The sequence below is a fragment of the Paramisgurnus dabryanus genome, chromosome 12, assembly GCF_030506205.2.
Source record: "Paramisgurnus dabryanus chromosome 12, PD_genome_1.1, whole genome shotgun sequence".
In the NCBI taxonomy this organism is placed as follows: Eukaryota; Metazoa; Chordata; class Actinopteri; order Cypriniformes; family Cobitidae; genus Paramisgurnus; species Paramisgurnus dabryanus.
The window spans coordinates 29,162,542-29,186,572 of NC_133348.1; the positions used below are offsets into that span (position 1 = coordinate 29,162,542).

Sequence of the window (24,031 nt, forward strand, 5' to 3'; positions counted from 1 at the left end):
CGCGAGCGTGGAGCACGAGTGGCTGTGCTATGACAGAGACAGGAGCAGACCGCCCGTGTTTGCTTGTCGTATGCATCTATCCAGGTCTACGGTTCCCCGCTTGTTCATCTCAACAAGAGAGGAACGGCAGAGGGGAGCAGCAACACAGACAGAACAGCCATGCGTCGTGACGGTATCACCCGATGCACTCGGGGGATTAATATATGTGCCAGAGATCTCGCCACTGAATTTGAGAGGAGCGAAGGGACTCTGTAAGCATGAACGGTTGCGGTGTGACAGAACACAGGGGGGGTTAGTCCGTGTGTGCTTGTCTATGCATCCATCTAGTCTCATGGCTCGCCGTGTGTTCATCCCGGCGAGAGAGGAACAGCAGGGGGAGCACGAAACATGGATAAGACAACCAAAGCATAAGCGCGGTCCCGGCGTGGGAGGTGCCAGACCGGTAACGCGCTCGGAGGAAATTCATAGCAGAGAGGCTCACCGAGCCGCTGTGCTGGACGCTATTACAACAGCGCCTGCTCTTTTAGCGTATAGCTTTATATTAAAAATATTGATCCTCCCGCGCGCGGGTTCAAACGTCATTGGTCTGTACTTTGTACAGACGTTAACCAATAGGCTTCAGTCACGGAGTAAACAGGAGTTTCCCCCATAGCGTCAGCTAACTGACGCAATGCGAAGTGAACCGTATTGAAAGGGAACCTACCAAGTGCAGGACTCGTTCCCCGCCAGCCTTTTTTAAAGCTACACTGTGTACTTTTTTGAGTTAATTCTTAGCAAAACCCCATGTGTTCTTTCAAAAGCATGTGCTCATTCATGTGTAATTACTTCCACCCCACTAATCAAAGTATTCTCGTAAGTGTAGAATCTGCTATTTAAAATACATACGGTCGAGTCGCTCGACTAACTGAATCCATGTTGTGCCTCCATCTTTGAAATACATTCGTCGACGAGGGACATTCCTGAAATTCAAGCTCCGCCTTTCGCGCTTTCTCTCAATCACGCTGGCCGCTAGCTGAAGCCTCCGGAGGTTGCATGTGTAGGCGGTATATGTCATCAAGACAGTATTATTTCAGAATATTAACAACTATAAAGCTGACAAATATTCTAAGTTAATAGTTAATTGATGTAATATGATTATGACTTGTGAATGTAATGCTCAGTTAATTTAAATAAACCAGGCTTGATGACGTATGCAGCCCGCATATGCGACCTGTGTAGACTGAATCCTTTGGATTCAACAACAGCTGCACACTGTGATGATCCCGCGATCTAATGCTTTGATTTGAGGCAGCCTGTTGAAGACTAATTTTCGAGGACATTAAAACACGTTGCCAAGGAAGCGAAAAGGGGATTTAAAACGACCACACGACAGGAAAAACAACAAGACACAAGTCATTATTGGAGTAATGTTAGTTTTCCAAGATCATGAGGCTCAAGGGACGCCGAAGTTGCCTGCTTTCTATCTTCTCCACAGGTAATTCAGCATATTTGTTTAAATCTATACAGTCTATGTTGTAAACTTGAAGTTTTATAGTTCCTTGGCTAACTATAGCATGGTTATTCATAACACTTGTTAGTGTAAACACGCATGTGGTTTAATGTGTTCGAACAGCCACATGCCGTCTCTCCGCCCATTTATGTAATCTGAGGTACTGAGGTAAATGTTTTTCATCTTTTCTGACCTCTAGCACAAACACACGGTGACAGCCCTATTTTTAGCCTTTCATTGATAAAACTAACGTCGCTGATCTGCGCGTCTTTCGTTTCATTTTACAAGCGTGTGAAAGTTGAGCGATCTTATTTCACCAATATCAGAGAAAGCTCTTACATATACACGGACATGTAACATGTTTACTTAAAACATAAGCATTGGACTCTGACATTATATTAGTTCGCGTCCATTTAAACCCGTCATTACTCCCGCTCTTGTTTAAATGACAGGAGAGGGACTCGTTCACAGACCATCCCCCCAGTAATCTGGAGAAAAGCGGTCGAAAATGGACAAAAAGAGACGGATTTAAACACCAAGTGTAAACGAAATGTGTCTCTCTCGTCCACTTGTGATCCGATCGACGAAAACACATCTAAATACCAAGTGTAACAGCCCCTGGGATATTTTGCCTCGCATCGATGAAAGAGGAGTGTCTAAGCTATGTTTATGGTTGCTTTTTGTATGTGATTTTAAGGGGACATATCATGAAAATCAGACTTTTTACATGTTTAACATAAATCTTTGTGCTTTGACGGATCACGGGCAAAGGACATTGCAAATTGTTAATTTTTTTCATTGCTTTTGCTTTGTAGCTACATGGCCACCGTACGAGTTAAAACGCATTCCGAATGGGGGGGCTAGAAAGTAATATTCAGTTGGTTGTCATATAGAATTTCACCGCTAGATGGGAGTAGATCTTACACAGTGGAGCTTTAAAAAAAAGTTGCCCGCCAGTATTTTTTGAGATTTTCACAAAAGTTTTACAAAATGCTTTCCAGAAAAATGTTCTTCTAGAAATATATAAACATACAAATATATCAAATGAAAGAACAGACCCTCTGCTTTCAAACAAACATACAAAACGGGAACAAAAAGTTTTATCCTATCTTAAATTGTTCTCTTTTTATAATCTCTTAAATATGGGTAGGTTTCTTCAAAAATACCTAATTGTGAGCAGAAAGCTAAAATAATTGCATTTTTGAGAAGGAATTTTGTTAAAGATCAAATTCAGAACGATTTTCAAAACATACACAGAGTTTAAAATTAATTAAATTCGTTTTTGCTTCAGTTTTTTACAAATTGGGTAGAGGCGCAATCTAGTGGATAATATCGGAATTACAGATTACCGTTAAAACTCATCAGAAGTGTCATTTACAGGGAAATGTTTTCTCTTAATTGACGAGATAATTCTTCAATGGCGGGAAAAGAGTTAAAAGTCACATGTCTTTACAGGATCATTACGGTATGTGTGTGAATGCACACACAGATTCTGAAAAATCATTGGCAGTGTTCAATTAATTGTCGTCAATAATCAAATCGATAAAATGTACCAATACATGTTTTGGGATGGTAGAATAAACAAGGTTGCTATCTCCATAATTAAAGTATCTTTGCTGAAAGTGCGCCACAGGTCCAAGCTGGAGGTGACGACGGGAAAAGTGTAAGATTCTTGGATATAATTACAACAAACAGTGTATCAACGACTTAGAAAGTGAGGTGAACAACTAGAAAAATTTCACCTGATGATAATAAAACCTTTATTCTGACATAGACGCACAAACTTATTTGCGACAGATGTGAGGCGGAGTGATACTTTAACACTGTGTCATTATATTTCATCACGAGATAAGTTTAAATTGATGATTTTATCAAAACACCATCTACCTTGACTCATTTAACAATCCTACTAACATGTTATTTAGAAGAAAAAAAAAACTTTTAGTTTGCATGAGAAAGCTGGTGTTTTAAGCACACTTTCATGTCAATGCCTCTGCATTAAAGGCTTATTGCACTATTACAGTTAACGATTATTCGATTAATTGATCGTAAATTTAAACATAAATTGAAATCCCTAAAATAAACCAAAAATCTAATGATCCAGGACAAATCCCAGATGCATTTTCTGTGTATTTTCACGCGAGAGAGAGACAAGAGCTCTGAGCGGATCAGTTCTAATAGAAAAATTTCAAGCATCAGCCCTCCAGATGGTTTAAAATGCTTGTTAGCTGTAAACAATTTCTCGTGACATGCCTATAAATGGGTTCAACCACTAAAAACTTAAAACATATCCCATCATGCACCACCACACACTCATCGTTGAGCACCATGAGATTCTGTTCATTAAATGCTTCAATTATCCCTGCTAGCAAACCTCGTGTTGGAGGAGTATTTGAGAACTTCCCAGGAGAACAGATGGAGATCTTTACCTCCTCTCTGAATGTGTGGACTTGCTCCATGCAGCCCGGCAGGCCTTGAATAAACTCGATCACCTACAGAATAACAATGAGACGATTAGAGAAGGTTATAACACAACGGCTTACAGGAACTCAACAAAACAACCCTCAACAAACTATGATATCCATTGACCTTCAGAGGATTGCAGTGTTGTTGTATCATATGCAATTATCATAGCTGTTGGGTAATTTCCCATGATATTATCAGTAGAAAATATTTATTCTGTGTAGGGCTCACGCATGCCTACACACCCAAAACAATCATGAATTTTATTCCTGAATTAAACAAACAGTGCTGTAATGGGAACTGGCCCACTTATCTCCATACTAATTTGTCAGATAAAATGGTCCCAAGCTGTCACAGGGTTTTTGCAGGTTTCACAAAGTCAAAGTCATGAAATTTAAGACCTATAACACCACAATGAAGTCCAATTTTACAGTCCAGTGTGCATGCGTCCATGTGTTTTTTAAGACCTTTTATCTTTCATTACAAAAACAAGATGTATTTTCTAGTGGTGTGACGAGACCCCAACAAGACACAAGATTTGGTTCACAAGAATAAGACGAGACAAGACTTTTACACTGCTGATATTACGAGAGTTTTTTCACCTTAAGACTTCAGGACAATGTTTTAAGCAATCCTCGATGATTTTATTTCCATTTAGACATTTAGCAGATGCTTTTGTCCAAAGTGACTTAAAAAGCGATAAACAATAAAAGCGATATGTCATACCCCGGATTTCCACCGACTGCGTTACGTCTCCGCACTCTGCCGTCCGTCAATACCCACCAGTTCCGTTTTTGTTGCAGAGCGGCTGCGTGCTGAAGTGACGAGGACTCATGAGGTTCACAAATTCACGTGATGATCGCGCGATACCTAGTTCTGTCTCTGCCCATTATGCCGTTGAATTATGACGTTTTTACAAACCAGCCCAGATCACAACACGAGATCTCGCGTAGACAGAGCAGTACATCAAATCCATCCAAAATTCATGCTAAAACATTTATATATGATCTATCTTTAATGTATTATTTGAAACTCCCCCTGGCTCTGTTCCTGTCTATTATTTGTTGTTTCAGTATTAATTACTTTATTTGTGTGTGTTTGTAATGTTTGTATTGCAAAGATTTAATAAAAAAAACACGAGTTCTCGTGAATTCAGGTATGATCACGCGATAAAGTCATGGCTCCGCCCTGCGGAGCTGTCCGGCATCCGTCAAAAATAGAAGCTCTGCGTATTTGTGCCGGAGGGCTGCGGATGGCCGGAGCTGTGACGGATTCGGAGCGCAGTCAGTGGAAATACACACATTGACTTGAATGGAAAGCGATTGACTCCGCCGCCGTTCCGCAACGGATCCGCAGCCGTTCCGCAGACGGTGGAAATCCGGGGTTAGGGAGGCAATTGTACAACAGGTGCCTATAACAAGATAAAAGTTATCACTATTTCTAAACAGTACATGTTGAGAAAAAAAGAAAGTGTTAGTTTAAGTTGGCGCACTGAATCTCTTACAAGAAATGTTAGCTTTAGCGTAGCGTAGTGTAAGTTCTACCAGGAAACTCGAATGTTACGTCATTCATGTCACAAGGCGCAATCAATCACCCCTGATACTGAGAGTATATAAGCCTTGCACTCACCTGTCTTTGCGTTCGCAGATACTGATGCCAGCATTTATAAGCGCGATGTTCAGTGGATATGTACACTAAAGTGTTAGTTACCTGTTGTAACACGCCGATTCAAATGTTGAGTGATTTTATCGTGCATTCGAACTGTTTTCCTGGGATTTCTCATCTCGTTTCGTTTCACCTGCACCATCGCGAGGAGCTCTCACAGAAGGTTAAAGACTTAAAAAGGAAGTCTGCAAGCTTCCTTAAAAGTGTGTAACCCTGCAGTACACAGGGAAGGATACCACAGGCCGTTTCTTTTTATGAACAGTGCAAGAACATTTGGATGATCTGTAAAGTGTATCCATAATATTGACTGCCGCACACTCTGAACGCCCGCAGCAGATGTCACTAATCATCATTGATTGGCGAAGCGCTGCACCTGCACGGGTTTGGAAGAATGCCGAAGATTGATATCTTCCTCATCACAGGATCTTTGTTTTTTATCCACAATACCAAATGCTCCGCTTATTATTGGTTTTAAACCGTACGCAAATGTTTTGTGAAGCAAAGACATGAAATCGACTTGGATTAGTGATGGGTCGTTCGCGAACGCCGGCTCTAAGAGCCGATTCTTTGTACTTCAGACGCATGCAGGGGAGCCAGAAGAGCCGAATCTACGAAAAGAGCCGGACTGCCATCACTAAAATGTAGAGCCGGAGCTTGAGCCGAAAGAGCCGAATCAATGGAAAGAGCCGGACTGCCCATCACTAACTTGGATGAACGGCTATTGCTCGCGAAAATTTCGCACATTAAATACGGCGTGTATGCAATGCATGACATGCTGCAAACAGACGAATGACGCGGTCTAATGTTCGCGTGTTTCATTGGAATAAGGAGTGCGCAAAGTATACGAGCTTCATCTGAACTGTCCCTTTCAGTGTTTCCCTTAAACATCAATAATATAAGGTATAATTTATTCATGTAACAGGTTCTTGCAACGTCCTATACCTGCTACGGTACTACAACGCAAGTTGCTTAATGCCTGACAGTTATTCATGCAAACTGTTCATATCAAATGCAAATATTTACGTTAGATCTTCACTCACCTGACCCTAATTACAGACTTTAAGGATACGGTGATACGCTATTTTACGAACTTTAAATCTCATGGTAGGACACACCATTAATATATCATTGGAGAATAAATCCTGGTCATACAGCGTAAAGTTTTCAAGCACACATTTTATTGCTGAGCAAATCGTAAGTGTGTGTGTGGTCGAATGGCAACAGTAATGCATAGTGTCAATTTTATTGAGCACGGGGTTCAGCATAAATGTTTCCATCTAAAGCTTTGTGCTTTAAGATCTTCAGTTACTTATGCACATGTATAAAGTACGAATGCATCAACTTTTAATTGTACTTTTCAAATGAGACTTTATTCCAGATCTCAGTCAACTTCTTATCCAAGCTCGGTCGCATTGAACATCTCATCTATTTATCTGGATTATTTTCTCCTACGGTAAGCTCTCTTATTCATTATACTGGATTGGCTGATAGTGCATATTACATGCTTTTACAACCGAAAGATGGCAATGACCGTGTCTTACAGCGCAATATGGAGACGGAGCTGAGGTTGTGTGGTGTATTTAATACAATTAATACGTGTTATTCCTGAGGGCTTGCCGTTGTTTTGGTCGGTTTGCATTCTGCGGATGTCTCAACAAAAGTTGAGCCTGTTAACCCTCATGTTGAGTTTGTTTGTTATGCAGTAGACCTCACTTAAAGTTGAAAAACGTGCGCCTTGCCTCTTCAAGAATACAACAGGTTGCATCAGTTTAAGCATTAAGCGCATCGTGCTTTGTTTGCGACGCAGGCACACAGAATATGCGCATGTGTAAGCTACAGCGGATGTCTGGATACTGGTTTGAAGATGTAATGTGACTGCTAGCTTTAAATCACAGCACGTAATTCCTATTTAAAGTGCTGTTGAACGTAGGCAACGTATGTTTCTCCCGAAATGGTGGTGCCACCAGCTATTCAGAATACAAACACAATTCCTTCTCGTTTTAACATGGATCCCAATGGACATGATGTTGTGGTGTTATGTTCAAATATAGTGGTGTTCGATTATCTTATGTGTTTCAACTATTTAATTCTAATCGTCATATGCTGTTTTAATGAATTCCAACATGACTGGAGAATTGGAATGCATTTGAAATAACTTGTTTCTAATTTAATTCAATGTTTATTTTAAAATCTGAAATATACCACAGGATTTTTGCACTCTGACAAGATTGTAGCAGCAAACGCATTGTGCGGTGATCATGCTGAATTTCTGACACTGTCAGAAAACTATTGTAGGCTATCTTGGACGCAAGACCAGGAAAACGTCCGTCTTTGAACTTCTCCCACCGTACGACACTGTACCACCGACGAAGAGCCACGATCATAGAGATCGTGATGATTGTTTTACGATGGAAATCTTTCGTCTGGGAAAGCCAAAAATTATGCAGTTATAATTCTAAATGATAACTTTACAAGGAACTTTGTCTGGAATTAGAAGCGTACAATCTTCTTACTCTGCATCCTCAAGAAAATAGCGAAACCTGCATCAACTTTACATACAACCACATTACACCGGCTGCTAGGATTTAGAACATCATAACAGCGCAGCTGCTTACATGAAGCAAGCTATTTTTAAACTATATACATGTTTTTACACAGACTACGGATATGCAGTTCTATAAGTGCTTTATTTCAGTGCCTGCATTACCATCAGGGCTCTTTATCGACTTCCAGGAACTCTAATCGCATACGGCTGCAAGGATTTGAACATGCATAATTTCTACATGTACAAGAATTGGTTTTTCGTTAGCACTGGGCCGTGCACACTTGCCGCGTGCACGCAGGTTGTCACGTTTCACGTCCGCGGTCGTGTATGATGCGGTCTTCGATCGTTTCTGGATTGCCAGTGTGGCGTAGGATCTTCTTTCAACAAATAATTCAGAACTTCTTAAGTGCATATCATTAAAGACTATTTGCACAAAACTGTTACGTTTAATCATGCTATTATGGTTGGTCAAAATTTAAGCTGTAAACTTTCATCTAGAAGGCTATTACTTTCGGAGTACGTCCATCTATCAACTGCACAACCCTACTGATACCGCTCCTCAGTTTTTGGGGGTTCTTAATTTACATCGTTAATGGAGAATTTTATATAATCATCTGTGTGTCATGGCAGGCAACACAAGGCAACGGATCCAAATGCAATGGTTTATTTCTCAAACCCAAAAGTGCACAAAGCAGAACCAGAATGAAAACCAGAATACAGGACTAAAAAGTGATGACGGCTAACTATAATCGACAAAGGACAACTGAAACACAAGGACTGTATATATTCATGTGGGTAAACAAGATATCAAGACACACCTGGGAAAACATCTAGAACAAGGACCAACGAACTAGAAGAACTACAGACATGGATGACATTACAGAACTTCAAATAAAGAGTACAAGACTGGGGAAACCAAGACACGACAGACACCGTGCAATCTTTAGCATCAGTCAGATTTGTTTGTAACCATCTAATCTTCTCCCTACTTTAATAATGACAATATAAAAGCATGTATACATAAATTGTCTCTCTTCATCAGGAGCCGCGCTCCTAATTTCACCGTATGCAGGAAAACACTATGACATTCAATTCAATAATGGCAAGCAATAATCAAGGTATGTTTAAGCAAACTACTGGTGGTGGTGGTGTATTTAACCATGCTAAATCATGGCCTTTGCCATTTATATCATTCCTCACTCTGGCATAACGTTGCTTTCTGTGGCCTTCGCGGCCTCTCTGCTATCAAGCCTAACGTGGCAGCCTTCTACGGATATCCTCTACTGCTGATATTATGATCGACATTTACGGACATGTTAATGGTATGTACCTTTTGTCAATACTGGTGGTGGTGAATCTTATTGCAAGCTAACCTGTTGGCTTTTCCTACTGGGCATATCGTTGCCTTCCACGGCCTATGCGGCCTATCTAACCCTGGCATATCTTTGCCCTTCATGGCCTACACAGCCTCTCTCAACACGGCATATCGTTGCCTTCTATGGCCATGCGGCCTTTCTCACTCTGCATATCGTTGCCTTCTATGGCCTACGCGGCCTATCTTTATCTGGCATATCGTTGCCTTCTATGGCCTACGCGGCCTATCTCTATCTGGCATATATCTCTATCTGGCATATCGTTGCCTTCTATGGCCTACGCGGCCTATTTCTCTGGCATATCGTTGCCTTCCAAAGGCCTACACGGCCTTTTCTCACTAGGCATATCGTTGCTTTCTATGGCCTACGCGGCCTATCTCTGTCTGGCATATCGTTGCCTTCTAAAGCCTACGCGGCATTTTCCCATTAGGCATATCGTTGCCTTCTGTGGCCTGTGCGGCCTATCTCTGTCTGGCATATCGTTGCCTTCTAAAGCCTATGTGGCTTTTTCCCATTAGGCATATCGTTGCCTTCTACGGCCCATGCGGCCTATCTCTCCAGCCTATCTCTCTGGGGCATATCGCTGCCTTCTATGGCCTAAGCGGTAATCCCATGGCCTCTTATGGCATCCTTCAATGTCAGTAGATAACAATTTCTCTTATCTGTTTCAGGAACCTCAAAGAAACACTGGTGGGTACCGATCATTGTGATCAATTTTTGGGGATTAGATTCTGGCCTGTCTTCATCTTCAGACAGGAACCGCAAGAATCCGTGACCCCCGGATTTGAACTATGGTCGGGGCCTACGCCAAAGAACTATACTGTGTTACATTCTAACCTTGGTTGCTAACTACTGTTAAATAAACTCATATGTCAAGTCTTAACCTATCTTCGAGTCTTTCTGGTAGAACCAGAGTCCTGCCCCTGACCACTGGGCTTAACACTACAAATCGATACCGACCGAGCGTCATCAAAAGGGAGGGAGTAAGGGAGTAAGGGGAGACAAGGACGAGACTGCGTCAGCCATCTCCCTGATGCCTGTCTAGGCTTCATACAATGATGAAATATATGAAAACAGCCTTTATTTAACTGAAATGACAAAATCTTGAAATGTTTTAGACCTAAGTGGGCAAAAGCAATTAAAATAACAATAATGATGTAAGAATAAAAATTGGTTCAAATAAAGAATCAAAACCAAATACACACATGGTTTTATTAAACAACAATACAAATGCATAATTTAGTTATTGTGAAAGTTTGTGTTTGATGGGTCTGCACGTGATGCACACATCTTGAGGGAGAGGAGGGACAACTGTCATCTATTAGTTGGCAACAGTAAATTTAAGTTTATAACCATAGTAACACAAATGAGGCCTCAACTATCACTGCGGTTAAATGCATATGCGGGGACGAGCGAAATAAATTCTCAAAAAAATAAAAATTCTATCGTGCTGCGGGGACATTTCAATCAGCAGTAGAGGTAGTGGAGGTAAAGTATCTATTAACTCTTTCCCCGCCATTGACGAGTTAACTCGTCAATTATGAAAAAAATGCTTCCCTGCCAATGACGAGTTTTTCCGGCAATCCGTATTTCCGCTATTATCCACCAGGTGATGCTCTTACCCAACTCATAAAACCCAGAAGTATTCCCTTAGAACAAACCGTTCAAACTCAGTGTATGTTTTGAGGATCACTCTGAATCTGATCTCTATAAAAAGTCCTTCACAAAAATACAAGTATCTCAGCTTTATGTTCCAAATTTGTAATATTTGAAGAAACCCATATTTGAGAGGTGATAAAAAGAGAACAAATGAAGATAGGATGAAACGTTTTTTTTTTTTTCAAAGCAGAGGGTTTGTTCTTTCCTTTGATATATTTTAGTTTTGTATATTTAGCCTCTTGAAAAGAACCCCCACTCTGGCCCAAACCATGAAAAGACCTACTTTCGCTAAAAGGGTTGTTTTTACTAAACCAATTAGAGTATAAGTATAACAATGGTATCATTAGAGAGAAGACACTTTGAGCTTCATTTTCCAGGTTTCAAAATTATTAAGTTAAAAATAAAAAATGTTATAGAGGCTGAAGTACACTGGAATTAAAAATGTTTGCATAACATAGTTTTTATTACTAAAAAACTTAATGATAAATATGTATGTGAAACCTAGAAATGCAATGATGTCAAAGCCACAAGTATAAAGAAGTTATGTTTCACGTTTGAGGTCATTCAGCCCCAAAATAAAAGTCTTTGTTTACATGCATACACGTTCATTCTTATTATTATTTATCCTTATGTTAGCATAAAAATGCAGATTCCACGCCAGGAGATAAAACGTCACACAAAGATCGTTGGATTGGTTATCTAATTGGCTACACATTTTGTCTATCAATATTTTACTAAAAGTCATTGGAGGAACGAACAAGTCAAATGATGTCACTATTTTTGACAGCGCTGTTTGAATATTATGTATTATACTCGCGCCTACTTCTAAAAATTAAGTTTGAACGTTGGTTTACGTGTTTACTAGAACCTAAAGTGTAATCTCATAAACAGTGCTACAACGTAAATAGTCCTCAGATTGTATATTATATTCTAGTACAAGATGTTAATGTAAAATCTGATGTAGACAACAGACTATATATCTATATTTCATGGATTATACGCATTTGTGGACAAAAATGATCATTGGATGATTCACACATCTGAAACAGACTGGATTCGACTCGCGATCGTTATATCAACACAAATGTAAGAAGTCCTGTTTATATTTTGCATGTTGTCATCTGGACTTCTGTCACAAAATACTACATTTATGATGCTAGAGCATCTGTATCTCAAAACAGAGACCATACACTGATGGTTAACCCGTAGACCTTTTAAACGATGTATAGTAATGTTAATATTATTAATGTTTGTAGACAGTAGGCTATAAGGACTACCAGCACATCCGGGAACTTGACTGTAAATTTCGTCACTGCCCCTTTTTAAGGGGAAAAAAACAGACTTCCCATTGACTTCCATACAAAATACCGGAACGAAGCAACGTTTGTACACAGCCGGCAGGCATAAATAACTTATGAAATCACTTGGATTAAACATGTTGAGTATTTATCTGTCCACCCTGCCGGCCATAGAGCGCGAAAGATACAATAACACATTTAATTTGGTCAATATAAAAACATGTCCCTTTGTGAAACTATGCCATCCAGTGATTGTTGGAAATATCGCTAAGCCAGTTAGTTGTATGGCTGGACGGAAAAGTGCACTCAGTACTCTAAATATAAAGACATACTATATAAATACGAAGTTACTTTCAAATACAATGTAAAATCATTTACTGTCTTCCCTGTTTACTCGATGAGGTACGAGTAAATGTCCGAGTAAGACACCTCTGGCCAATAGGGAGCGTTGTTATACAAAATTTGACGCTGTGAGAATGAAAGAGACATGAATTTTATAATGACCAAATTAAATGTGTAAATGTATCTTTCGCGCTCTATGGCAGGCAGAGTGGACAGATAATTACTCAACATGTTTAATCTGAGTGATTTCTTAAGTTATTTACGCCTGTCGGGTGTGTACGAACATTGCTTTATTCCGCTATTTTGTATGGAAGTCAATGGGAGGTCTAGTTTGTTTTCCCCCAAAAGTGGGCGTGAACCTGTTCAGAGACGTTCTATGACGTTGCGCCGATTGTTAGGGCTGCACGATAAATCGCATGTGTTTGTCACCCGCATCTCGTCAGTAATGCCCGACATTAACTGCACAGAGCCATAGTTCCCTGACAAGCTGGGCCATATCGCATACATATTGCAGGCGATACGTCCGCGATAATTAATGCGGAATTGCCCCGATTGTCAGTGAATTACGGCTCTGTGTAGTTAAAGCTGCTCCATCTGAAAGCAGCTGATGGCGATTTAATACTAATCAAGGAACCGGCATTACTGACGAGATGCGCATGACAAACACATGCGATTTATCGTGCAGCCCTACCGGTTGTGCGTATATAGATATTATTAGCGGTGTTAAAAAAACTGATGTCATCCCGCCCACAACTTAGGGCGTGTCGAGAGGTTAAAGAAGAACATTTTCTGAAAGGCATTAAACTTTTGTAAAAATTACTAAAAAATGTAACACAAAATGACACATACTGTAATGTGTTAAAAGCGTAACACAAAAAGTTTTTATAAAATAAACACATACTTTCTTAGAGTGTACAAAGGTGAGTTTTAAAAGGGGTACCTCCCTAGTGACAGCTATGGACCATTTGTTGTGTTTGTGTAAATAATAAACTATTATAAAAAGATGATCATCAATCAATAAAGCAGTTCATTCAGGGTCTTGTTGTTAAGTGACAGTCAGTATGAGTTCAGTAACCCTTTAAAATCAATGAAACTGCTCACACTACATAATAAAAGTGTTTTACAGTACACTGCAGTAGGTGTAATTGTAGTTTCTTTCATGAATTGTACAGCTCTAATGGAGATTCACATAAGAGTTTATTTACCTCGTCCACGCTCCATGATGCCACTTTACTGGCAGTGATCCCCTCTACTGTTGGCAGGAGTTTACTGTGCTGATCCCAACACTGAGGTGTACTGGGAGATGAACTGAAACACGGCATGAAGACCGACCGATGCAAAGCCTGCTGTAAAGTCAACTCTACTGAAAGACAAACAGAGAGAAAATACTGACTGAATGTGACACTGACAAAAGATTTTATGTGAGCCGCAACCTGTGAAAGTGTGATATAATCAATCCTGCAGTTTTACAAATCATCTCACCTATTAGAGAGCCTCTATTTTCCATGAGTGTGTGTTAGTACATGTTATAAATATGCAAAGGTACAAATCTCAAAGAAACAATGACGCGAGTTATCGTTTCCAACGTAAATCTCTTTTCTCGGAAGAGCACTTAGTTTGCAGCACTTTGACCTCGGGAGTAGTCAGGAGTGATGATGTTACTGTGCGCCAAGATGTTATTGCTCTTCCGCCATACAATATAGTTCTCATTTTTGATCTGCTTAAAAAAATCACCATGTTTTATTTTGTGCCACCATACTTACTTGTGTAACTACTCATGTAACTGTCTTTAAATTGGGAAAACATGGAAGTGTTTGGTGGCTTCTAAATTCATCCCTGTTTGGATCCTAAGGAATGAATGGGGCTAGGCTAAATGCTAGCACATTCATGAAGCGCTGTACAAAGATGAAGTACATGCATTAAAAAAGATAGGGATGTATTAATTTGTCTAAGTTGAGGTAAGAACATAGTAAAATATTGAAAAACTGTGATGTTTTCGTTTAAAAAACAGACCCACATGAAGTATATATATTTTTAAAGGAAAACATCACCGTTTTTCAATATTTTACTATGTTCTTACCTCAACTTGGACAAATGTGCTTGTACTTCCCATGTTTGAGGAGTTATCATTGATTATCATCAGTAGTAACTGAACAAAATAAAACATCTGGCAAACGGAGGATCTGAGTACAGCGGGACTGACACAACATCATTACAATCTGATCTGTATGATATTCAGACTGAATAACAGTGTATGTGAATGAAAGCTGAAACAACAAAACACAAAACTGTTCCCACAAACATCTGTCCCACATAACACTGAGTGAGAATGTCTCATCTGCCCAACACATTATAGTTGTCTGTCCCCATCACTGACTCATTAAAAAAACATTAATTAACTAAGAAAACTAAGAATCATTTGGTCATATGTAAACAGGAGGCGGCTGAACTCTGTAGAAGTGATGCTGATGTGAGATTTGTGTATCGACCCCATGCCAATGACTCAAAACTAGAAACTAGAGTAACACAATCCTCAAAATAAGAGACATAATCATCACCATAACCTTCATCTAAATTTTAATCTTTGCAACACTTATTTGCATTGGTCTGACAGTATGTAAGTATTTCAGAGAGGATATGTGACCAGTCACGGAAAGTAGGGACACAAGTCGGATCTGGGCCATTTTGAGTTATTCACAGATTCTGAAAGTGCAGTTTCTACGCTTTCCAACGATGTGTAACACATGGAAATCTGATAAGATTTGGAGAAGTTGTGGCCATTTGAATTGAGGAACTTAGAAAAACTCAAACCGAGAAAACAGAGACGAAAGGGACTCTCTTTTCCAGCTGGGGGAGACAATAGGGCTCATTTACATCTCATTTAGCTAAGCCATACCCCCTGTAAAGACGTTTTGAGATACAGATGTTCTAGCATCATATGTAGTATTTTGTGACAGAAGTCCGGATGACAACATGTAAAAATAAACAGAACTTTTTACCTTTGTGTGGATCACAAGTCGAATCCAGTCTGTTTTAGATGTGTGAATCATCCAGTGACCATTTTTGTCCACAAATGCGTATAATCGGTGAAATATAGATATATAGTCTATACATAAAGTCGAGCAAGCCAGTGACCAGTTATCTGTTCCGCCCCAGCTTCTATTTTTTCTTTAGTTTTGTGCGCCCGAGTTTGTTTACAATCTGGGGAGACGCACGCTGTACATGTCTGAGGGACAGGTCAGCAGCGTCACTACAGTCACGTGACTTCACACGGTTCACAACAGAACCGAAAGAGAAGGCCATGCTGAATAAAGTCAGAATTCTTGCTATTTTTGGACCAAAATGTATTTTCGATGCTTCAACACATTCTTACTGACCCACTGATGTCACATGGACTACTTTGATGATGTTTTTAATAACTTTCTGGACATGGAAACCGTACATGGATTTTCAATGGTTGGGACAAAAGTTCTCGGACTAAATCTAACGATAAAACATCTTAAACTGTGTTCCGAAGATGAACGGAGGTCTTCCGAGTTTAGAACGACATATGTGTAAGTCATTAATTACATTATTTTCATTTTTGGGCGAACTATCCTTATTTAGTAGTTACGCTGTTCCCTTTGGGGGTGGAGGCGAAAACACAAGCTTATACAGTATGTAAATATACACACAGACAATGACGCCCCCCGCTGCACGCTAGAATGTCCGGAAGAACAAGCCGATTTCAACCTCAAAATGTACGCTTTTAAATATACAAAAACTGCTATCTCAAACATGGAGAAGCTTCTTCGTGATCTCAACTAACAGATTCTGCAATAAAACGAAAATCACAAATTTTGAAAAAAAACCTTTCTTTCTAATTTTCTCGAAAGTTGTGCTGCCGACTTGTGTCTCTGGTTTCCGTGACGGGTATATTCAGCATCCCTAAAATGAATATATCTACTGTAAATACCATTTTTGTAGCTGTTTCATGTAGAATTTGTGCATATACAGACTACAAAAAACTGCTTATTAAATAACCATGAAAATAAGTAGCTATTAACACAGAAAATCCATTGACATACAACAACTGATGGGTTCAAAGTCCTTTCTCTTCTCTATTTAAGAAAAAGTTTAAATGTTAACCTTTAAGAACTTAAGAATGGAATAAATTCTTAAAAATGAAATGTCATCTGTAAACTACCAAGAGCTTTGCAGAAGACATTTTATATTTGTGAAGCGATATGAAACGATCGTACAGTGACCTTTAAGGGCTCCAAAAGCCAAATGCAGCACATTTATCTAGAGTTACTAGTGAAACTCATTTACAGCAGATGATTCATGAGCTGGACACTGACAACATGACACACTTTACACACTTTTTGCCTTTTACAGTTACTTTATCATGAATGAGTGTGTTCACATGCACAGAATAAGCGGATAACTATAAAAAAAAACTGCTTATTATAGAAACCTGTTTCATGCGTTTACATTCAAATCAATAAACGGCATGCAGAAAACTGCATTTACAAAGGATTTGGAGATTCGCAGTAGGGACGACAAAATTGCGCTATTCGCGCGTAGTTGGACACTTGAACGTTTGAGTTTACTCGCTTCATTTGCACTTTAAATCCCCACGTGAAATTCTAGTCATTAGTGACAGTCATGGGAGGGGCTTCTGAGACTCCGCTGAGACTCCGCTCGCTTCCTGTATTCACGTCACTACTACAGCAAGGTCCTGATTGGTTAATGCGGCGCGGAAATCCACCAAAGTTCAGATTTTTCAACTCGCACGTTTACCGTGGCAACGCTCAATTCACGCGTACCGCCCGCAGGATGCCAATTTGCGTCTTTGCATTAACTTAACATGTAAATCACTCACCCTTGCCGCCTCTACCACATCTGTGAACCCTGCATTAAGGTACATTCACATTATAAGCGACTTTGTCACTGTGTGTCGCTCGTCTCTTTCAAAAGAGGCGTTTCTAAATCTGGTTGTCATAAACAGATAAGTACCGTCCACTCCAGAAACTGACAAGAGACTGATGATGACGTGAACTCTCCTGCTTCGTTCTCATTGGTAGTCGCTCTCGAATGTCGCTCAGAATTAGCATAAAGTTAAACATTTCTCAACTTTGTTGCACGACTTGACACGCCCATCCAGCCGCCAACGGTCACTGTCGCTCATGTCGGCAGAAGTCGCCAAGCTTCCACTGAAATCAATGAGATCGCGTTGCTCTGCTACTGCTAGTCGCTGCTAGTCTGAATGCAGCTTTAAGATACATTCACATTATAAGCGACTTTGTCGCTGTGTGTCGCTCGTCTCTTTCAAAAGAGGCATTTCTAAATCTGGATGTCATAAACAAATGAGTAGCATCCACTGCAGTAACTGACGAGAGACGGATGATGTGAACTCCCGTGCTTCGTTATCATTGGTAGTCACTCCCGAAAATCGCTTATAATTTGCATAAAGTTAAACATTTCTCAAATTTGTTGCGCGACTGGACATGCGCACTCATAATGGAGGCAACGCGGTCGCGACACGCTTGTCTTTCTCCAGACACGTTCGCACCGCATCGAGTTAAAAACATTTCAACTTTTCAGAATGCCGCAAGCGCACCACAGGTCATGTGACAAGAACCTACGGGCCTAAGGGTTTTCCAAACGTTTTTAGGCGCGACTCAACTATACTATTGTATCTCTTCTCATGTCTGCAGAACCTGTAAATGTAACATGGGCTTTAATTTTTGCAGTTTCTCGAGTAGAGACTTTTATGTGTTACTTTGCGCTTACTTACATCCGTTACATTTATGTTTCACACACGGAGAAATGCGCACATGAACAAAACTGTGGTTTAAGTGTTTACATGCAACACAAAATCGAGGTAATGAACAAAAACAACCTGTGCTTATCAGTTTTTGCTTATGCCGTTTATGGGCTTTTCCCAATAAACGAAACCTGTTTTACGCATTTACATGACCCCACACGTCATCAGTTTATTAAACATAATTGACGTAAGACTGTGCATGTAAACGCACTCACAGACTCCGTCTTTGAAGCAGACCAGCAGATATTTTCCAAGCTAAATATAACAAATACAGTGTCAGTGTGTCCCTACAGTACTGTCCAAAATAATCTTCACATTTATATCAGACAGATTTGTTTAAAACACAAATAGGAGGTGTTTATAGTTACAACGTAAATAAGAATCAACACATCTCTTCCCTCACGTCATACACTGTAAACTGTCAGGTGTTCACGGTTGCCAATGGTTGGCAACAAGCATTTATTTTTAAACAATATTTCTAGATCTGTGGAGAGCTGCATTATCACAACAAATATTTCGATTTGTGAATCCATTTTTTTATAAACACCTGTGTCAGTAACCTGTGTAAGGTGTCATGTGTTGAGGATGGGTGCTGTGGTGTTTGTGATTCTCACATTAGCAGTCGCCTGTAGTCATCATGTGATGTTTATTATATAATTACATGAATAGTTTCTGATAATAGCCACTGTCCATGTCCTCAGCTGCCATAACAGCATGAATCATTTCCTAATAAACAACAGGAAATTCAATAAATGCAGATATCTGAGAGGGTTTCATGGAATTTAACAGCAATCTCTCTGACTGGCCTGCGTCACAATGACTAAAAAAACAAACAGCGCACATCTATTCCATCATATATCAGCCTTATGCAAATAACCTCGTTCGAAGACACCTCAAGTTAAAAATGATATGCATTCACTTTCAACATGAAGACTGTGTTTGCTTTATATAATGAAGTTATTGAGGCTCAGTCTTCTTTAAATGACTGTTTATGTAAAAGTGATGAATTAGTATAATAACCACAGACAGACGTGTGTCACCACATTCAGATTCTCTCAGGATGACTAAAGGACTCTCTCCTAAAGCTTTCATTTAACTGTTTTAGCCCCAGTTGTTTAATTATTACTTATAATGTAATGAATAAAGCAATAAAAGCCTGCATGTGAAGTTGTGGTTAACACTGAATTTAGAAGAGCTGTGGGATGTTGTTGTTGTTAGGTGTGAAGCAGATTAAATTCACTATAAACCAATGCTTCACAGAGCTTATTGCATTTAAAAAAATGTTATTCAATAAACCTGGCAAGGTTTCATAAAAATAAACACGCATAGCAACAACAACACACACAAAAATGCTGGATTTTTAAATACAGTAAATAAACCTATGCTGGGTTATTGTTACATGGATTGAAACAACCCAGCATAGGTATATTTATAACCCAACATGTGTTCAGTCAAATAGTTTCCCAGCCTTGGCTTAAAAACAACCCAACCTAATCTAATGACATTGATAACAAATGAAGAGTTTGGTTCCAAAACGCAATAAATCCATTTTGACTAATTTCGGTAAAAAAAAAACGTGTTAATCATAATCTGATTTTCAAAGATTTTTTATAAAAACTGATGATTTTTTTCCGCAAAATGCAATAAATCCCTCACAAGATTTTTTTTTCAAAATGCTATAAATTTATTGAATCAATCTATAAATGTGCATTCATCTTTGCCATGTTATATTCATTTAGTTGACTAGTGATATAAACTTATTTAAAAAAACATTAATGGCATTAATCAAACACTTACTTTGTCATATTAAGAACACTGTCATTGCTGCTATCATCCTTGGGACATCGTCGCTGAACTTTTTTGACAGCGATCAGCTGTAAAATGTTTTGGTCCTGCTTGATTTTCGTTGACTTTGAGTAAAATAATGGAAAGTTTTTCATAAGATCCCCTGGGGTCAATGTGTTAGCATGACAGAAGCTTGATGCTGTCGTGTGAGAACAAGCAACAGCCGACGTTTTTCTGTCTCCCGAGTGCCTCTCACGTTAATTATTCGATTTTGATGACTTACTTTTCATTCCCGTCACAGAAAGCCACAACAGGTTTATTAATGGCATCAAAATGACTTTTTTGTTTTTGCTTGTTGATCACGAAGTAGATGAGGAAAACTAGGATTCTGTGTGTATTCAAAGCGTCAACGTTATTGTTAACAATGCGTGGAATGGCCCGCTGTGATTGGTTAAGCGGATTTATTGCATTCTGCAATACGTTTATCGCGTTTTGGGGAAAAAAGGAGAAAAGATGACAGAATAACACGGCGGATATCGGATTTTGCGTAAAATAAAGAATTTACTTTTTAATACTGACCTGATACAATACTGATTTTAGTTTGTTTTTATTGTGTTTTGGACCCAAACTCTTCAAATATTGTTTTTTCATCAAGTCAACAAAGTGTTTGCCACAGAAGCAACAATATATTTGCCAGATGCTTTTATTAAAAAGACGTACAGTGCATTTATGGTATATACTGTACTGTATAGTAAGGAATAATTCACGACGGGCCGTTAAATTATTTGAAAAACAAAAATGCACACCCAAGGTGGTAATGCTGAGTGACACGAAGCAGAGTTACACTGTGGGTGTCCATTATTTTTAAATAATTCAAAGGACCGGAGTCAATTGAATTATACCACGGTTACCACAGACATTGCTCTGGTGGTTTAAAAATGACTGTTTTACTATAAACCAAACTAAACTTGAATAAACAGAACAACTTTTAAATAGCCACAAAGTCAGTGCTGAATTACGATATCATCAATATACTTTTATTCATATTTGAGAGAAACATTAAAGAGCCCCTTATGATATTGCTGAAAACGTTATTTTGTGTATCTGGTGTAATGCCATGTGTTTGCATGGTTTATGGTTAAAAAACACATTCTTTTCCACATACAGTACATTATTGTTGCTCCTCTATGCCCTGCTTCCCTAAAACGCGTTTATTTTGTACAAAACTCATTCATTACCTACAATCTTTGTGTTCATTGTAGTCCAAGAAAAGAGATTTGAGTTGGAAATTATCCTTTGCGTCATCATAGAATTTGTAACTTTGCAAATGGTTAACATGTACTAACACACACTTAAACACAAAAAGAAACGTAAACTCATGAAAAGGAAAATAGGGGCTCTTTAAATCTATGTTACTGTGTTTTGGGGTTTTGGTAACAGTGAGCATTATATCTCTTCCGTGTAGACACCATAGCAACATTAACAGCATCCGCATGTTTTTAAGCATTTGGTTTCTATTTTTGTGGCATCGTGCTGAGTCGCCCACCCACCTTAAAATCTCATTGATTCAAAATCCCTCTTCTTTTAGCTGTAGGTTAAAACCCCAAACATACATTCTGATAGTGAGGACGTCTCGCACTGTGTCTAGTGTAATAAGTGTAAAGATTTCAATCAGGTCCTGTACTGTATCTGGATAACAGCGAACAGCAGGAGAAAAGCAGATGTTTTTATATTCTCCACTGACTGAACACTGTTGTCGATGTATTACTAAACATTGGAAATGTTAAAGCTAAGACTGTCATCTTCTCTACTCTCAGCTAGAGCTTTAACAGCTGTACCTGTCACAAATGAATGCTTATATCAGGTGAGAAACAAACCCTAACACTGTTTGAATCACATCTCCTCACTATAATGAGACACTGAATTGAAAAAGGCAAGACATGAATATTTAGACAATAGGAGCAAGACTGAACTTTACACACGGGTTCTGATAATTACGACTCAAACCTTATCACATTATATCACAAGTACAATGTAGATGAATAATCACTCCTGTATGGTGTAGATAGTTCTACCTTTGGTTTCAATGACCGATGACCTCTCGCTCTCAGCTTCTTCCTCCTGTGCTGGCTCCTCTATCTTCCGAACTTTACACGGCCTGCCAACCCTGAGAAAACGTAAGATTATCATGTGATCATCAGAGTACGGCATGTGTTATCTACAGTATACCACACTTGAGAATGAGAACAGTAATGGCCGCCATCGAAGGCTCGTTTCAACCCAAACTGACAACTTCAAATAGACCTTCAGAAGGACAGATTTTGAAAGGGGACAGAGAATGAAAAACCATTTTGACCTTGTCTTTGTTGAATAATGGTAGTCTACCCGCATTCACAAACATACAAAAAGTGCTAGACATGCTAAACATCTCAGTCTCATAGAAATTCCTCTTTTAGAAATGTCAGCCAGAAAACGGCCCAATCTGAAAAACTGATGCTTATGACATCACAGGCATCTCACTGCCCCTCCACTTTAAAATAATTGGCTACATTTTTTGAGTGGCAGCAAAGTCAGCCAATCAGTAATGAGAATGCAAGTTAAGCCAGTAGGGGGAGCCAAATAGGTGCAAAACCACTTGTTTAAAATCCCCCACCCTAATAGAGCTATCTGAGAGAGGTTTTTAGGAAGCTTCTAAGGCATTACAGACAGGGGCGGATTTAGTGATTTGGGGGCTCAAGGCGAACCATGTGTCGGGGCCCTAACTATGCACCCTTTATGCAACCTTTACTGTATTTTTCTCTCCTTCTCATCGCCATCTCTTTTTTCCTCTAGGTTACATACGTTTCAGCCCCCAATGAGGTTGAGATTAATACTGTTTGATAATATGATTGGATTTTATACTAACCGCAGTACTACATGGTAAAAAGATGTGTATAACAATTATGTACTTTTTATTTTACTTTGTGTACTTAATTTATTTAATACATTTTCATTTAATGCCACATTATATCCACAATATATTTTAAATTAAAATACTTTGTATTCAAATGAACATAATATGATGAGAAGAAACCCCTTACGAAAATTAACCATGGTTTTATTGTGGTAAAAGTGTAGTAACCATGTTTTTTTGGCGAATTGATTACTATGAGCAAAACCATGGTTTTACTACACTAACCATGGTTTAACTATGGTTTTTGAAAACCATGGTTGTCAAAACCATGGTTATTTTGTGGTTACCATGGTTTTACTACAGTAACCATGGTTCCCTTTCAGTCGGTCACTACGACGTCACGTCGTGACCGACGAATTGGGAACTCGCTTAGAGAGACCAATCTGCTTCGAATACTACTAAAACGCCAATGAACTTGGCATTGAGATATTTGCATAATGCTGGCGCCGCCCCGCCAGGTGCGTATATAAGCAGCAGGTGCAAATGAGGAAATTAGCTTTTTATCGCTTCGAAAGCCGGCAGTATCTGCTACTGAGAAGCTACTCTACTCTGGTGGGATTCGATTGCTGAAGTTGGTTGGACTAGCAGTACCACAGCGGACGCTTCGCTTAATTCCACGACTCTACATCTTTATTTTGTTTTGAGTTTTG

At 39.2% G+C, this 24,031-nt stretch overlaps 1 protein-coding gene across 3 annotated transcripts in view; it reads right to left on the reverse strand.

The window, feature by feature from the left end:
• Nucleotides 1-24,031, reverse strand: part of l3mbtl3 (L3MBTL histone methyl-lysine binding protein 3) — a 72,852-nt gene that overhangs the window by 9,467 nt on the left and 39,354 nt on the right. Inside the window, exons 18-20 of one of the 3 annotated variants that reach the window (XM_065268974.1) lie at nucleotides 22,504-22,595; nucleotides 14,040-14,194; nucleotides 3,919-3,981 (exon numbers count right to left, since the gene is read on the reverse strand). In XM_065268974.1, the coding sequence (XP_065125046.1) occupies nucleotides 3,919-3,981; nucleotides 14,040-14,194; nucleotides 22,504-22,595 (310 nt within the window). Of the gene's footprint in view, nucleotides 1-3,863; nucleotides 3,982-14,039; nucleotides 14,198-22,503; nucleotides 22,596-24,031 lie in introns of all 3 variants that reach the window. The other 2 variants (XM_065268973.1, XM_065268975.1) reach the window with 2 other exon arrangements.